Consider the following 18,416-nt stretch of genomic DNA (forward strand, 5'->3'; position numbering starts at 1 on the left):
TATTAGCTAAACTTGAATAAGCCCATTTCCCCTACAAATTAGAGATACTAGTAGTTCGCAGGAGTACTGTTGTCAGGTTGGTTTCTTTCTTTTCCTGGACGGACTAAAGAGCTCAAAGCAACAGGCAAGTTACAGCTCAGTTCAGCTCAAGCAGATAGATGTTTTATTAGACACAAACTCTCAAAATACAGGAGCAGGTCGCCTCCAAAGGAGTGGTTCTCCACATACTCCTTATGTATTAGCTGTTCAGTCATGTCTGACTCTTTGCGACCCCATGGACTGTACCTGCCAGGCTCCTCTGTCGATGGAATTCTCCAGGCAAGAATAATGGAGTGTGTTGCCTCTCCCTTCTCCAGGAGATCTCCCAGACCCAAGGATCTAAATCAGGAATCTGCACTGCAGGTAGATTCTTTACCATCTGTGCCATCAGGGAAGCCTATAGTCCTTGGCTTCCCCTCTTTTGTACTTCCTGTCTCTTCTTTTGGTTATGCCCTGTGCAAAATAGGGCTTGTACCTGCCACCAATCAATGAAAAGGAATGCAAATAGGCATACACTCAAGGTCAATTGACATTTGCAAGTTATATAACAGCACATCTGTTGTATCTGTCTTCCCATAATTTAGTCTGTTATAATCAGATGTATATATGTGTAGAATATTTATGAACCCTTAATGGACTCCTAACTGCATAAAGTTACTCATGGAAGTCCCTGTGGTTAGTTTGTATCTGCTGTATACCTAGGGCACATGTGCAGGAATTGGAAAAATCTGTGGTTATTTGGTAGCATTTCTGGGAGCTCTCCTGGGTGTGTCTGGGAAGAGGTTTAGCGGTCTCTACAGGATACTAGCTTGTATCCTTTTCAGCAAGGGCAACCCTCCTCGGTCATGCCTACCTTCCTACCTAACTCTGTGATGAATTAGGAAATATTACACTGCAATGTTACAATGCAACGCGTAGTAACTTGCTGTTTACATTAGAATTACAATAAAAACTACTTGGTAATTCGATTTCTTACCTTTACGCGAGAATCCTTATTATTTTATTCTAGGCAGTGAGTGAGGGAACTCCTTGAAACTACCGGAAAAAAGTGAGATGCTTTTCATTTTTGATATTCCTGCTGCTGCTGCTGCTGCTAAGTCGCTTCAGTCGTGTCCGACTCTGTGCGACCCCATAGACGGCAGCCCACCAGGCTCCCCCGTCCCTGGGATTCTCCAGGCAAGAGTACTGGAGTGGGTTGCCATTTCCTTCTCCAATGCATGAAAGTGGAAAGTGAAAGTGAAGTCGCTCAGTTGTGTCCAGACTCCTAGCAACCCTATGGACTGCAGTCTACCAGGCTCCTCCGTCCATGGGATTTTCCAGGCAAGAGTACTAGAGTGGATTGCCATTGCCTTCTCCATGTTATTCCTGCACCCTTGTCTTAAACAGAATGGCAATTCATTTGTTGCACAATAAAGTTTAATTGTTGCGAGTGACACAGAGAATGAGTGCTTCAAAACTTCTTTGGCAGACACCACAAAAGGTTTCTTTAAGAGAATTAGGACCCCAGGGAGAGAACAGAATCTTCTGGAAAAATCCAACAGCTGATGGGCTGTAACTTGTAAAGAATGCTTCCACTCTGCAGGCTTTTTCAGTTGGTAAATGGAGTAGGAAACAGGTTGGGGAGGAAAATTTTTCTTTCTACATTTCTAGGTTCTTTGGTTGGTCTTATAATTGACATAAAACATTCTCAGGAGAAAAACAAATCAAATTTTGTATGTACAGGAGCCCTGAAGATAAGAGGGGCTTATATGCCATCCTGACTTTATGAATGGACTAGGGGTCTGGGCTTCAAAGGGCAGGAGGGTAATTCACAGGAGGACAAGAAGAGCAGATGTTTGGTAACTAGGTGTTTGCCCTGCCATATATACAGGTCTTTCAGATTAAAAAATGTTATCTCTGTTAATAACTCATTTTTTTTTTTTTTTTAGCACAAGCTCCCTATCTAAATTCTTTCAAGTAGTTAAGGGAGAGGTAAAAGTATTTCCTGAGTCTTCTGGGTTGATAGATTTCAACTCAAAATAATTCATATTCCAAAGTGGCACATTTCAGAGTAGTCTATTCTTCTCTCTTTCATACTCACTTTGAGTCTTGCTGAACTCCCACAAATTATGCGTCCACTGGAATTCTGTGCTTATGGGGGATTACAAATGCTACACGTGAATGGGGACAAATCCTCTGCTCAGGCACATGCTCTGTTGTCCTATTTTACTTCACTTACAAAACACAAGTTAAAAGATAACGTTAAGAATTTCAAGACTGTGACAACAGGGCATTAAAACAAGCTCATGACTTTCTGAAAGCAGGACATTTCTGAGCTCTAAGGCACTGTGTGACTGCATAAGTCAGCTTTGAAGCCAGTACCACACATCTAGCAGACACAGTGGGGAACCTTACAAGGGAGGCAATTGTGGAGCAGGCTTCAAAGAAATGGGTGATAAACGCGGAAAAATTTCACCTGGAATTCACAGGTTCTGGTTACAGCCTGGAAACAAGATGTGGTAGGATTGTGATAGACTCAATGAATGAACTAGAGTTAATATCTTTGAAAGACATTTTAGAGAACAATTCCCAGGGCACAGAATAGAGAAAGAGTGAGCACAGTCTTATTTCATCCTCAAGAGGAAGTAAAAACACAGTGACTATCATATCTAGTCAGGGTGAGTAGAGACTTGCGTTCTGCAACCTGCTCCCATGGTAGCATGCATGCTTCTCTCTTTGGCTAGGACTTTCATTCCCCAATGTTCCCCTATTTAATCACACTTGCGGTCCTGTTTCATCAAGTTCTTTCTCCAAATCCTCCAACACAATCACTGGCTCCTTGTCATCCTTTGGCTGATGCTCTGACATCCAGGCCTGGCGCTCCTGGGGCAGGCTGGTTAGGAACTGCTCCAGCACTAGCAGCTCCAGGATCTGTTCCCTGGTATGGCATCATTCATTGATGGCAAAGTTCCCAGAGCTGGTTCAGAGCCTCACAGCGTCAAGGTGCCTCCAGGTAACAGAAATGCCTAAAGTTCTGACTAGCAGCTACCTCCTGGTTGTTACATTTACTCCCATGTTGCCTATATTCATGGCCCCGAGTGTTGCCCTCTTCTTTCACTGTCAGGAGACTTTGCTGTTCCCTTTGATATTTAATAGAGAAGACTGCAGCCAATATGGCTTCTCTTGTTGCACAGGCTCTCGGGCACACAGGCTTCAGTAGCTGTAGCATGCAGGATTGGCAGTTGTGGGGCACGGGCTTAGTTGTTCCCTGGCATGTGGGACCTTCCCAGACCAGGGATTGAACTGGTGTCTCTTGCATTGCAAGGTGGATTCTTAACCACAGAACCACCAGGGAAGCCCTGGTGCCATTTCTAAGGTGAAATACATCATTATTAATTTAGAGAAATGCCTACTGAAACCTTTAGCTGAGGTGAAAGACTAGTCATCTTGAAAACCACTGAATGAACAACTAAAATGTTAATTCAGTGAACCATTAAAATGTAAATTCAAAAGGAAAACTGACAATTCTGGTGAATTGTCACATGTGAAAGAAAGCATAAACTAGGTAAGACAGACACTACAACTTGTAATACGGAAACAATGTGAAGCTTGGCCACAAGTGATGAGATTAAAAATACCAAACCAAGCATGTTGATGTTCTCCACTACAAATAAATCTACAGATAAGATTTCTGATCATGATCAGTAAGTGATCAAATTATGTCCAGATGTTTGCTAGCAACATAAACAGACAGGTCTGCATGCTTGTGTGTGAATACACACTCCCCACTGACAAGGTGCCTCTGTCAACGTCTCTGGAAGACAGACAGAGCTTCCTATAGCCAGTGCTGGAGGGAGAGGAGGACCGAGGCAAAGGAGGAAGGTCTTTTTTCCTCCCTTTCCTGGGGGCCTCTGCACGCGTGTGTGTGTGCGTGAGTGTGTGAGAGTGGGGATGGTGGGTGGGAAAGCGGCTGTGTATTCGAAGTTTCAGCCCCTACCTACAGCTGCCAGCCTCATTTCATAGCATCTCATAGCAGCCCTGAGGGAAGTTAAACCTTGGGAAACAGGCTCTTACCCCTTTCCAGGCCTGGGCCTGACAAGCCTGCCAGAAGCCCAGTAACCCTGGGCATGGTGGCTACTGCCTGGCCTCTGTAGGAAGATGCTCTTGGTGGTTGTCTCCTGGGGCCTCCAGGGCAAAAGTCAGCCCAGCCTACCAGGTCCCTACTGCCACCATGATTTTGAAATGTATCACCAATTAGTCTTCTAAAAGGATGACACAGAAACCCGTTCCCCCCAACTTTGAAGTTGTGTTGCTGTGCGGCAAGACTTGCAGGATCATAGTTCCCTGACCAGTGACTGAATGCAGTTGCCCCAAGTGAAAGCACCCAGTCCTAACCACTGGACATCCAGGTAATCCCCTAGTACTGTCTTTTCTGATTTTATATCCATAGTCATATTGTCAGTGACATAGTCAAGGTTAAGAACTAGGGCTCTGGAATAATATATATGTTTATATCCTGCTTCCACTGTTTACTATGTATTCCTGTGCCTGCTACTTTACAGCTCAGTTTTTTCAACTATAAAATGGGAAATAAAATAGAAAACATAACAGCACATGTACAGTCACGTGATAGGATGGATCAGCCTAGTGCCTGTAAAAAGAAATTATGAGTTCAACATTACCTTAAAACAAAATACTGGGTTATCTAGATCCTATAGTTCAAGGTCATTGAAACACAAATGCTATTCTTATAAAGCCTCTTCATGGAAAATTTTGTTCATTAGATTATCATATTTCTAATGTAAAGGTTCTGTTTCTAGTTTTCATATAAAAATATGAAATTTAATATTTAGACCTTAAATGTTTTTATTTCTCACATTAGTGAAAAGGTACCTCATCAAATAGGTAAAATAAGTAAAGCAGGATTCACCTTTATATCCTGGAATCATTGGTAGAGCTCCAACTTGTTGCAGATTCCTCTCCACTCTTTTCTCAGATACCAACCCTTTCTATACTCTCCTCCCGGGCTTTTCTGGAGAGAGCAGCCAGCAGCAATGAAATAGTTTCAGGACTTAGTTTTGTAGTACTAATTTCCTCTGCCCTCTTCCACAGTTGTTAGTAGCCAGAGAACCCTATTTCTGCCAAGAGAGCTCCCCACAACTACACTATCCTCCCACCCCAGGAAGGTGCCCCAAACCCCCACAGCATGGCAGTCAAGTCCTGGTTATGCTACTGTGTATGTCCTCCAAATTCGAAGGTTTAATTCAATTTGAACACCTTTCCTTACCTCTAACCCCAGCTCTTGCCTAATTTGCTTCTACTCCCTCCCTGTCTTCCTTCAATCTCAGGATTATGGCCTCTTGCTTTAAATGCTCTTCTGGTTGTTTACTTCCTGGCATGACCACTGGACATGGAGTTTGGCTTACATATTGGGATACCATCATTGCATACAACTTGGTGTTTGACATGACTAATTTAGTTTTGTTGTATCTTCATTTTTTAAAGGAATATTTTAAAAGCACTGTTCTGCAATACCTTGCTCAAACTATTCCATTTCAAGGCTTAGCCTACCTCTTCTTATGGAGAATCATTAACTAGAGTTAATGATAATGGTCAGGCTCTCTTTATCTGAATCTTCTTCTCCCAACACTGTAATCCTGGTTATTTCCCAAGAGTCCTCTTTTTCTATTTTCATTGCCATAGACTAACTTATTTATTTGTTATTGTTTTGTCTCTAAGTTGTGTTTGACCCTTTTGCAACCCCATGTACAGTACCCCACCACACTCCTCTGTCCATAGGATTTCCTGGGTAAGAATACTGGAATGGGTTGCCATTTCCTTCTCCAGGGTATCTTCCTGACCCAGGGACTGAACCTGTGTCTCCTGCACTGGCAGAAAGATTCTTTATCACTGAGCCACCAGGGAAGCCTGACTCATTTATTAGCCTCCCCCAAATTTTGCTCTTCTGGTTTGACTTTAGCTAGCAGACACATGGCAGTAAAGATTATATGCAGAACAGCAAACCAAAAATGAGAGAGAAAATAAAGAGATACTGGTCTTTCAGTCATTCATCTCAACTGATATTTATTATTTATTCAATATTTTTCCTGTTCTATTTCCTTATGAATTTAAGTTCTTTACATGAATAGGTTTTCCCTCTTGTGAATTCTCTGATGTTGACTAAGGTGTGAGCTCTGACTGAAGGCTCTCCCACACTCACTGCATTCATAGGGTTTCTCTCCAGTGTGGATTCTCAAGTGTCGAATAAGGTGTGAGCTCACTCTGAAGGTTTTCCCACATTCACTACATTCATAGGGTTTCTCCCTGGTGTGAATTCTCTGATGCAGGATAAGATGTGAGTTCAGGCTGAATGCTCTCCCACATTCTTTGCATTCAAAGGGTCTCTCCCCAGTGTGAATTCTCTGGTGTCTAATAAGATCTGAGCTCCCCCCAAAGCCTTTTCCACACTCATTACATTCATAGGGTCTCTCTCCAGTGTGGATTCTCTGATGCCTAATAAGCTTTGAGCTGTGTCTGAAAGCTTTTCCACATTCATTACACTGATGGGTCTTCTCACCAGTGAAAACTGCTGCATGTTTAAGAAGGTTTGGGCTCTTGAGAGATTTTCCATATGGGTGAATTTTTTCTCCAGCATAAATTCGCTGATGCTTAATAAAATCTGAATTCCATTTGAAACTTTGGTCACAGGTACTGTGTTTACAAGATTTCTGGTGTGTAAATTCATTTGAGTTCAGATTTAAGTTTCTCTCACATCCATCATGGCTTATTATTTCACCTGTAAGTGTATTTTTGTGGGTGAGGATTTTACTGAAACCTGCATCCTGAGCAGATGATGGTTTCCGAGACTCCCCTGAGTCTTTTTCCTGCTGCCTCTTTATCCTGCCTGCAGACTTACAGATGTCTCGAGGCTCAGCAGATCCTTCTGACACAAATTCTGAAATTCTTCCTGATATAATTCTCTGCGATTCCATTTTCTCATAAATGTCCAGCTTTGGCATGGATTCACTGTTTTCATTCTTATTATCTAAAAAAATGATGAAAAATAAATAGCAAAATACCTGTTTGCTGAACTAAAAGAAGGTAAAACTTTGAGATACACCCAAGATAGTTACATAGTAGCCTTTATTTGGCTACTCTAAAAACCTGACCTTTCAAGTGAGAGGAGTGATGGATGAGGATAGAAGAGAAAGAATAATTGGTAAAAGCATATGTATGTAGTAGTTGGCAGAGAGAGGAAACAGACATCTGATATGAGCAGACAACAATAGAGAAAACTAGGAAGATGATCATCACCAGCAAGAATGGGGGTGGGGGGAACAAAGTAAGAAGAGAGAACTATGAAATGTGACTGAGAAGGATCTTGGGGAACTTTGGGTCTATATTTCTGCTGTTAGAGGGTGAAAGGGAGGCACCGTTTTAAAGAAAGTATATGAGGATATAGATGCACAGAGAAAAGTAAAATTATAAAGACTCTGAGGTATGTGTATGTGGTGGGAAAAACCTCCATCCATCTATTCATCCAATCCATCTTTCCATTTCTTTTTCATCTTTCATGGATAATCAAACTCTGTCATTTCTGCTAAATGTCCCCTATATACCTCCCTTTCTTTACATTTCTGTTATTACAGAACCTCACCACTTTCTGCTCAGATAACTGTAACAGCCTCCTTGTTGTTTCACTCAGAGCTATTCTTCCTAGTCATCCTAAATACCCTCACCAGACTAATTGTCATTAAACCCTGTCATTCTTACACCCTACTTAGAAATCCTAATCTCCTCTACAACACATCTGAGCTCTTCAGACTCATTTATGATCTAGTCCTCACAAATTCTACCTTCTAGCTCATCGGTCTATACTGTGCTCATGACTCTGTATTAAACTATATTAAACTGTAATCAAGCTGCCCCTCTTTTTATAGGGTTTCTTTTGTCTAGAATAAGCTAGGATAGGAGAAGGAGTTAGGCAGTACTGGTCTTAGGGTGGGAAAATTCACAGTTTTAGATGAGATGGATGGAAATGTTTCCAGAACAAACTCGAAAGCAGAATTTGGGTAATCTTAAAAATTACTGTAATTTATTCTTGGGTTATTTTTGGGACCATATACACCTAAAGAGATACTGAGTCCTTGAACCTTTTAAACAATGAGTTTTAGAACAGCAAAGAGGATTCTATGGAGGTAGTCAGCACAAGTATGGCCAACTTTCTATAAAAACATGAGGGCTTTGAAAAACCAAAAGTAAAATAAAAAGGCAATAATATGATCTTGTTCTATGCATCTGTGAATAATACTCTATTTCTGAGTGTATCATCACGTATTTGTCTCTTTTTTCCTACTATTATATCTGCTTCTCTATTAACGTATTTTATTTCTATGCATATATTTCTTTCACTTTTGCTTCTTTTCTCATTCCCTGACATTTTCTCAACCCATTCATTTTCTTTCCTTTAATTAGCTCATAACCTGAAAACATCTCATGTTTTAGAAATATTCCAGATAAAGAACAAATGAAAAAGGAGACATTCTGGATAAAAAACAAAGTTCTCTCTCTCTTATTTTGGATGGCCAATGACACAAAAGGAAAAGAGTTCTCTATTTCTTATTAAGTAATAAAGGAAAGGACCGTCTACAGTTGCCAAGAATAGTCTGAGAAGGGAGGTTCACTGTCCCAGCACTTCAGGGACATGCACCACATAGAGTATTGCTCCTTACCACAGTCCAGTAGGAGCTGGGGTTCTGAAGAACCATGAAGGGCCGTGGTGTCCACTGGCTGGAACTGGACACTAAGTGCTGGCCCAGGAGGTGCCACTTTTCTCCTGAATGGTTCTTGTCCATGTTCACAGACTGGAATCTGAGAAAAACAAAGTACATTTGGGCTTATGAGAGAATCCCAGTTGGAATTAAACATCTTCCCAAATCAAAGAGAATCTTCCAGAGTTATACAAAACTGGGGAAGGAAGAATTAAGTCTGCCTCAATTGTAAAAGGTAGCATCGTACCTAGCAGAGAGGGAAGGAGACATAAATACACACTGAACTAAATAAGAGTTCCTACAAAGCTCACTTTGGGAGCCTGGTGCCTCAGATGGTAAAACGTCTGCCTGCAATGCAGGAGACCAGGGTTCAACCCCTGGGTTGGGAAGATCCCCTGAAGAAGGAAATGGCCACCCACTCCAGAACCCTTGCCTGGAAAACCCCATGGACAGAGGAGCCTGATAGGCTACAGTTCATGGGGTCGCAAAGAGTTGGACACGACTGAGCAACTTCACTTTCACTTCTTTTTCACAAAGCTCACTAGATATTTAATCTCAGGTCCTTTTCTCCCTATGTGGGACTCCATCCATCCTGGAGGTCTTAGATCCCCTAACCCCTTTGTACCTGGAGTACAGCTTCATCAGTGCCTCTCTCTAAATCTTCCAGTAGGGTCACTGCTTCCTCTCCACTCTCTGGGTAATGTTCACGCACCCAAGCCTGCAGATCCCCTGGCAGGATGGCCAGGAACTGTTCCAGAACTAGCAGCTCCAGGATCTGCTCCTTGGTCTGGGTTTCTGGCTTCAGCCACTGACAGCAGAGCTCCCGGAGCTGGCTCAGTGCCTCACGGGGCCCAGGAGAATCCTGGTAGCAGAACTGCCGGAATAGCCGCCGGCAGAGCTCCTGCCTGAGGGGATCATTCCTCTGTAAGCAAGCATCCTGCCTCCAGACAAAATCTTCCTCTTCCATCTTCACTATCAGAAGTCCTTCATCCTCCTGAAGGTTCTGAGCTGCAGCTTGCTTTGATTCAGTTGCCATCTTGAAATAAACTGTATTATCAGACTCCCACTTCTGCTCTGTGAAGAGCCTTTTTTAGTTTTAAGAACTCTCCTGAGGGATTAAAAAGATTACTATTACTGTCCAGGAAGACAAAAGATCACATCATAAAAACAGTCATTCTCCATTATACAAAAATTGGCTGGGCATTTAAAAGCACTGAAATACCTATTTTGCGGACTTACAACTGTTATATAATTTCCACCTAAAAGCAGCTTAAAATTTAATTTTAAAAATAAGATAATTTAAATTACAGACATTAAATATAAGACAGTATAAATATAAGGCAATAATGTTACTTTGTCACATGTAATTAAATTGTATATTACTCATAAAGAAAATAACCATCAAAAAAGAGAAAAATGACAGAAGTGCTCAATAAGTTGGGGATGGAAAAGAGGTTTCAATGGTCAGGAAAAGCTTAATTAAAAAACTAATTTCTGATGAATGGATAGACTTTGACTAGGATGTTGGGAGAGAGAGAAACAGGAAATTACAAGCAAGGTACACCTTGAACAACTGGTTAATGGTAGGAACACAGAAGTGGGAAGGCAAAATGTCAGCAGGTTTGCAACTGTTTACAATAGCCAGGACATGGAAGCAACCTAGATGTCCATCAGCAGACGAATGGATAAGGAAGCTGTGGTACATATACACAATGGAATATTACTCAGCCATTAAAAAAAATACATTTGAATCGGTTCTACTGAGATGGATGAAACTGGAGCCCATTATACAGAGTGAAGTAAGCCAGAAAGAAAAACAACAATACAGTATACTAATGCATATATATGGAATTTGAAAGATGGTAACGATAACCCTATATGCGAGACAGAATAAGAGACACAGATGCATGGAACAATTTTATGGACTCTGAGGGAGAAGGTGAGGGTGGGACGTTCTGGGAGAATAGCATTGAAACATGTATATTATCGTATGTGAAACAGAACACCATTCCATGTTCGATGCATGAGACAAGGGCTCAGGGCCGGGGCAATGGGATGACCCAGAGGGATGGGATGGGGAGGGAGGTGGGTGGGGGGTCCAGGAAGGGGAACACATGTAAACCCATGGCTGATTCATGTCAATGTATGGCAAAAACTATTACAATATTGTAAAGTAATTAGCCCCCAACTAAAATAAATAAATTTATAAAAAAAAATAAAATAAAATAAATTACAGAGACAAAGGTTCTATTGAAGGAAGCTTCAAATGTCAAGGTCATGAATTCAGGGTTTATCTTTTAGGCACTGGGGAGCCAATGAAAGCTTCTGAGCAGAATGGCCTGATAAATACTGTTTGTGGAGATAAATATATTGTTCATCTCTAGGATGGACCATAATAGGATAGAAACATAAAGAGGTAACTGTCCTCAAAGTGTGGGGAAAATACAGGCTTAGAATGTTATAATTATTCAGAACACTGAACTAGAATTACTAACACATCTCTTAAATAATAAAAATCAGGCAACTTTCCTTAAAGGCCGAGGTTAACAATTTCAGTGTAACGAACTTCTTCTCTCAAAATCTTAGATAAATCTGTTTCCTTTTGTCTCAACAATTCTCTCTGCCTTCCGAATTTAATGGCTCAGTCCATGTCCTAGATATTGAGACCTGTCAGATTACCAATAAAGCACAATAAACTGCATCAAGACCTGCTTATCAATCTTTTGTGAATCTTATCGTTAGATATCAGTTCCTCAAGTCTTAGCAGCACTTGGGAAAGGTCTTTTTGGCATCTGAACTGAAAAACTGAATAAAGTAATTTAGAAGTGAAGCCCTAGTGAAAGGCAAATATCCATCTTTCAGGTCCTTCTACTAAACATTTCACCAACCTGACTACTGATTGTTGCACAAACATATACTTTATTAAGACCTTAACACAACAAAGCATTGGGCTGGAAGTTATATGGCAGTGATTTTTAAGAAAGTCTGAATTCAAAACTGGGCTCACTGCCTGTCATGTGAGAACTTTGTTAGAAACAGATTCCTTGGCCTTCTGCCTGTGGTGATGCTGACCTGGTTAATATGGGATATGCCCGGCTTTTCTGTATTCTGATGTACAGATATAAGGAATTTTAAAAATAGTGTTTGATTTTCCAAGGAGTTTGCAAAAGAGTTGGAAAGAAATGACACAAAACACACATGGATACGGAACATTTAAATAACAAAACCTGCTTCACATGACACACACTGAAAATGTTTGATAAATGTTGAAAGCTGAAGTACTGAACAGATTGTATGGTAGAGACACTGGATAGCTTAATAGTTCTGAGGTAGGGAGAGAATGTGTGTGTATGTGTGCAAATATTTCCTACAGGTGGTGGGGCTTAACCTGAACAGTAAAGGATAAGAAAGATCCGGAAAGGCAAAAAGGAAGGGAGAGTAAAGAGCTGAGAAAGTGCGAATGATCAGCAGATTGATGGTGAGACCAGCTTACAGGGTGTATCTGGAGTGACTAAGAATTCTAATACCTCTGATAAAGAATTCATTAACTTGACTTTGAGTTCCAGGTTCCTAACACATAACATCTGTGGATAAAACATATATCATCTTGTACTATTTACAATGTTTTTTTAATTGACTGGAGCCCCATGAGGTTAAGGACCACGCATTATTAGTATTTATTAAGTTCTCACTTTTGTTGATTTATTGGATAAAAGGGGAAATTAAGAAATTTGAGTTTCCTATTGCTTTGTATATTCTGTATTTTAGATGCTAATGAGACATTCACTTAGAAAAACATTTGCAAAAGATAGTAAGAGATTTAATGGAAAGAAGTTAGGAATGGAAATACAAATTTAGATAAGATCCATGGAAAGGGCAGTTAAAGATAAATATTGAGAATAATTCTCTGAGAGGATGAAATGAAGCTCACAGGCTCAGACTGAATCTTGGAAAACAACAGTTTGAGTGGGTGTAGACGAGGTAAAAATTTAGCAATGACAGAGGAGGAAAGTGGGGGGGGTGTAGCTATGATGTATGTCTCAATTCTTACTAATTTATTGGGGCATGCTTTTGATATAGAGAGCTAATTTAACTTCTTGTTATGTTTTCTAGACGTGTTAAGTGTCTACCAGGTAGTGTCCTAATACTTTATGGGCATAATTTATCTCATTCTACAACATATGTTACCCCCTCAGATAGCTGAAAGTTCTGTCTTCAGATGTTTAATCATTTCTTATCCACTTAAAACACCCCACAACTCTAGATAAAAAATCATCTAATTTGCAAGGATTTGATATATTCTCCCTAAAGCTGGGTTTCAAATGTCTTAATAACCTCAAACTAGTAAACATTTTTTGAGTATCTAATGCTTTACAATCACTGTGTAGGAGAAGCGTTACAAAAACTAGCTAAGCAAATATGTAAACAAATATTACAACAGAATAAGGAGTAATTAGTTACGTTGGAGAACTGGTAAAGTGGAGGTTTCCTGTTGGATGAGTAGGTTCTTGGTGGATGAGTAGCTTCCGGGTGTGTACGAAGGGGCAGAAGTATGAAGTGTGAGGGGCTATACCTCCAGTAGAGGTTACAGAGTGGAACAGGGGATTCACAGTGCGCGATGACGAAGGCTCTCACGGCACCTCGTTTCTCACAGAGGCAGTTTTCGGTCTTCCAACTAACTTGCCTGCTTTGCTGTCTGGTCTCTCATTCTAGAACGCGATACTCGTTTCAATATTAGTTTCTAGGCATCCCCAGTACACAGGAAATACTAAATATTTACTGTGTGAATAAATTTCATGACGATGCCGGAGCTGTCCCACTTTTCGTACACAAAGGCGGGTTACTCCTCCCAGGAGGAGAGCAGGAGTCTGGGGCGGACCCTGGGACAGTTTCTTCTGGCAGAACGCAGTCGACCCGAGACAGATACCAGCTTTCCCCGCCTCGCCCAACTGGCTCAGGCCACTTCTTTCCCCTGTGACCCTAAAATCTCAGCCAGCAGGAAGGCCCTCACTCCCCCAAACCACGCCCTCTCAGCGCTCAACGATGACGTCACGCGCGGCGGGGTAACTATGGAAACCCCTATCCATTCCAGATATAGGCCGGCGCAAACGCTTTCCCAACGCCAAACCTAGTTCCACATTTCCTCGGGATTCCTCTGAGGTCCCAGGTCCAGAGTGTGACAGGGCTGCTGCAATCCCGAAGGGAACATGATAGGGACTGGGTGTTTAAAGGAGACAAAGGACCGGACACCTGGGTCCCCAGACCCGGACTCACCTCTCCCACAGGGCTGGTTCCGATCGGACACTTCCGGTGGAAGGACGGCGCTGCACGACTTCTCAAGGCTTCCTTTCACAGAGACTTTTGAGACTGCGCATAAGGAGACGGGCTAACTTTGGACTGCACTTCCCAGAAGCCTTCGGGTATCCTCAGTAGGACTCCATTTCCCAGGCGTCTTTGCCAGTCTTGAAGCTCTCGGAGCTTGGAGGGGGCGTATTTTCTCCTCTCTGTAGCAGTAAGTTTGCCTTTACATTTCGTGTGAGCCTCATCCTTAACTTTTTAATGGGCCTATTTCAGTCTCAGTTCAGTTCAGTTCAGTCGTGTCCGACTCTTTGCTACTCCATGAACCGCAGCACGCCAGGCCTCCCTGTCCATCACCAACTGCCGCAGTCTACTCAAACCCATGTCCATTGAGTTGGCGATGCCATCCAACCATTTCATCCTCTGTCGTCCCCTTCTCCTCCTGCCTTCAATCTTTCCCAGCATCAGTGTCTTTTCAAATGAGTCAGCTCTTCGCATCAGGTGGCCAAAGTATTGGAGTTTCAACTTCAACATCAGTCCTTCCAATGAACACCCAGGACTGATCTCCTTTAGGACGTTTCAGTCTAGAGCCTTGAAATGAAAGCTCATGCAGCAGGGAAACGGTTCAAACTTCACCTTTGGATTTACAGGAAACCTTTTTTCCGAATCCTTGTTTTATCTCCCCGGGTGGAACGCAGATACATCAAGTCTATAAGAACTAGAATATTACAGTAACTTAACTTTTACTACAACTCTTTCTCTTGTTTCCTTCTGTATCTCCTGTAGTCTGAGTTAATCACTATTACACATTTTGTGTTCTCTTATTTATTGAAAAGATAGTTCTGTTTGGTGCATACTCATGAACGAAAAGTATTTGCTTTTAATTTTAGTTGGTTTTGATCTAAAAGGCATTGTCTCAAAGATACTCTGATATTTGTTTCTTTTCATTCAATATGTTATTAAGATATAACCATATTGTTGAGTTAAAATCATTTTCATTACTATATAATATTCCAGTTGTGAGGATAGCATTGTGTTCGTGTTTTCTCCTAAAAATGGGTTGATACACCATTATCTCTTCTCATTACTGCAGTAACCTCTTAAGTGAACTCTCTGCTTGTACCTATCTCACCCATAGTCCATTCTCAGCAGAGCAGCCAAGGTATTATATATTTAAATCAGAATATCATTTCTCCATCACGTGGACCTTCTACTATCATCTCTTGTTTAGTTAGTTATGAAACATTTTTAAATTGAGATATAGTTGATTTACAATATAATATGTTTCAGGTGTACAGCATCATATTTCACAATTTTTAAAGGTCATACTCCATTTATAATTATTATAAAATATTCTGTTGTTATGAGTATATTCTCTGTTCTATACAATATATCCTTATAGCTTATTTATTTTATATATAGTAGTTTCTACCTGTTAGTTCCCTACCCCTAACTTGCTCCTCTCCCTCCCTTCTCCCCACTGGTAATCACTAGTTTGTTCTCTATATCTATGAGTCTGTTTCTTTTTGTTATACTAACAAGTTTGTCTTATTTTTTAGACTTTACATGTGTGATATACACAGATGTATATTTTACATATGTGATGTATATTATCTTTCTCTGACTTATTTTGCTAGCATAGTTCTCTCCAAGTCCACCCACCTTGCTGCAAATGATAAGAAAATTTCATTCTTGTTTATGGTTGAGTAGTATTCCATTGTGTTTATATAGTCTTTATATATTTATCTATTGATGGGCACTTAGGTTGCTTCCACATCTTGGCAATTATAAATAATGCTGCTATGAATATTGAGGTGCATGTATCTTTTCTAATTAGTGTTTTTTTGATTTGTTTGTATATAAATCCAGGAGTGGAATTGCTGGGTCATATGGCAAGTTTTAGATTTTTGAGACACCTCCTTACTCTTTCCCACAGTGCCTGCACCAGTTTACATTTACACCACCAACAGTGTACAAGGGTTTCGTTTTCTTCACATCCTCATGGTTTTTGTGCCAATACCACACTCTTTTGATTTCTGCAGCTTTGTAGTTTTTTTTTCTGAAGTCGGAGAGGGTTATGCCTCCAGCTTTGTTCTTTTTCTCAGCATTGCTTTGGCACTTCTGGGTCTTTTATGGCTGCATATACATTTTAGGATTATTTGTTCTATTTATATGAAAAATGTCATGGATAATTTGGTAGGGATCACATTAAATCTGTAGATTGCTTTGGGTAGTGTGACCATTTTAATAATATTAATTCTTCCAATCCAAGAGCATAAGATATGTTTACATTTCTTTTTTTTTTTTTTTAATTTTATTTATTTATGGCTGCGCTGTGTCTTTATTGCTATGTGCTAGCTTTCTCTAGTTGTGGTGCACAGGCTTCTCATTGCAGTGGCTTCTCTTGTTGCAGAGCATGGGTTCTAGGCATGCTGGCTCAGTAGTTGTGGTGCATGGGCTTAGTTGTCCCTCAGTATGTGGAATCTTCCTGGACCAGGGAACGAACCTGTGTCCCCTGCATTGGCAGGCAGATTCTTAACCACTGGACCACCAGGGAAGTCCGATATGTTTACATTTCTTTCAGTTTCCTTTATCGATAGTCTGATTCTCCAACCCTTCCAGCAATTTTATGAATTCCTGATGAGTTCATAATGAACAGTACTTCTTCATTAAGCTTTCTGTTTAATTAAGAATAATTGATTTCTTATTTGCAAATAAGATATCTGGTATACACAAAGATCTCTCAAGAGACAGGGAATTGTGAACTGGTTGATTTTTGCTGTTGCTTCTGTCTTTGCACCAGTGTTATTTACATTGATCTTTACATGCTCCAACAAATTTTTCTGATCTCTCTCTCATCATGTAAGAGAAAAAACCACAAAGGTAGTTTGTAGAAGGTCTTCCTATCGTAAGTAAATATATATTTATAGCAGGATGTCATTTAAGAAAAAACCTGTATCTTTATCTCATCTCTATATTTTTATCTTTATTTCTGCCTCTCTGTGATCACATCATACAAAATGATTGAACATTTTTAAAAACCAGCTTTGAGGAGATACTTTGGATGGTATGACTTAAAATATGGGACTTATGGCCTATGGAACAATGGTCTTTGCGGGGCTTTGGGGAACATTGTGGACACAGAAAATGTTAAATCAGATATGATTTTTAAATCGAAATTCACAAGGGCATATGCTTTCTATTGCTGGCAGAGTCTACTCATATAGGCAACTCTATGCATATTGCAGAGTAAATAACCACACAAAGTTTTAAAATTTAAATTGATAATTAATAGCCTCCCAGGTAATTTTTTGTAGAGCATCATGAAGATATATAGGTATGCACATAGACAGCAGATATAAATCCTACTTTTAACACAACGGAATAAAGACTGATTATAGGAAATGCATACAATATAGCTGTAAAACATGAATAAAACATTGGGGTGAGAAATAATCCATCCCCCATTCTCACCAATCCCAATATGGACCCTTCACTGCATTAAGGTTAATTTATTCAATACATTTGCTCATAGACACCGTGGTCCTCCCTACCTAAAATTCTTCCTCATATATTTTGAATATTTTCATTATTCCTTTGTAAAACTCGTCTGCAGATAAGACCCAGATAAAGTACTGTTTTTTCCCTGAAGCCTTACTTGACCTCTTAAGCCTTTACTAATATCTTCATTTTTCTTACCTCAACTTGTAGTCATGGTTTGAACCTTTCATTACATAGCCCGTCTATTCTCTATGGTTTTTCATGAATGACAATGTAATTACCTAGTCCTGTCTACTCTAGGGCACTCCTAGGGAAAAGATCTTTTATGTTTTCCCATGGTATATTTCTGCATTAATCCTAGCCATATGGGATGTCTTAATGATGCATTTGAATGCTGATTGCATATTTGTATTGTGATTTTCAGAGACTTTATATATAAATATTTGCCCACATTATTAATATCTTAGGGAACCCAAGTGGATAAGTCCTATGATCATGTCATTCCTAGAGTTTGTAGAAAAGTGAGGTAGGTGTCAAGTTTAATTAGGTATTTTGTAGTTCAGTTCAGTTCAGTCACTCAGTTGTGTCCAACTCTTTGTAACCCCATGGACTTCAGCACACCAGGCTTCCCTGTCTATCACCAACTCCTGGATCCTCCTCAAACTCATGTCCATTGCATCGGTGATGCCATCCAACCATCTCATCCTCTGTCAGCCTCTTCTCCTCCTGCCTTCAATCTTTCCCAGCATCAGGGTCTTTTCAAATGAGTCAGTTCTTTGCATCAGGTGGCCAAAGTATTGGAGTTTCAGCTCAGCATCAGTCCTTCCA

General features: G+C 40.4%; 2 protein-coding genes across 4 annotated transcripts in view; one reads left to right on the forward strand and one right to left on the reverse strand.

Annotated features, from left to right (window-relative positions):
* Positions 1 to 6,076: 6,076 nt before the first annotated feature.
* ZNF165 (zinc finger protein 165) lies at positions 6,077 to 13,813 on the reverse strand. The gene is made up of 4 exons (XM_081523024.1): positions 13,251 to 13,813; positions 9,415 to 9,897; positions 8,751 to 8,889; positions 6,077 to 7,063 (listed from the first exon to the last, which is right to left on the reverse strand). The coding sequence occupies exons 2-4, from the start codon at positions 9,823 to 9,825 to the stop codon at positions 6,156 to 6,158; spliced, it is 1,458 nt and encodes a 485-aa protein (XP_081379150.1). The 5' UTR covers positions 9,826 to 9,897; positions 13,251 to 13,813; the 3' UTR covers positions 6,077 to 6,155.
* A 57-nt stretch (positions 13,814 to 13,870) lies between these two features.
* LOC145518445 (putative olfactory receptor 2W6) overlaps positions 13,871 to 18,416 on the forward strand; it is a 143,471-nt gene continuing 138,925 nt past the window's right edge. For all 3 annotated transcript variants that reach the window (XM_081523052.1, XM_081523051.1, XM_081523050.1), the window contains exon 1: positions 13,871 to 14,301. The gene's annotated coding sequence lies outside the window, so the exon portion shown is untranslated. The remainder of the gene's footprint in view (positions 14,302 to 18,416) is intronic.

The sequence above is a fragment of the Giraffa tippelskirchi genome, chromosome 8 (assembly GCF_054371585.1).
Source record: "Giraffa tippelskirchi isolate mGirTip1 chromosome 8, T2T-mGirTip1v1.2.pri, whole genome shotgun sequence".
In the NCBI taxonomy this organism is placed as follows: Eukaryota; Metazoa; Chordata; class Mammalia; order Artiodactyla; family Giraffidae; genus Giraffa; species Giraffa tippelskirchi.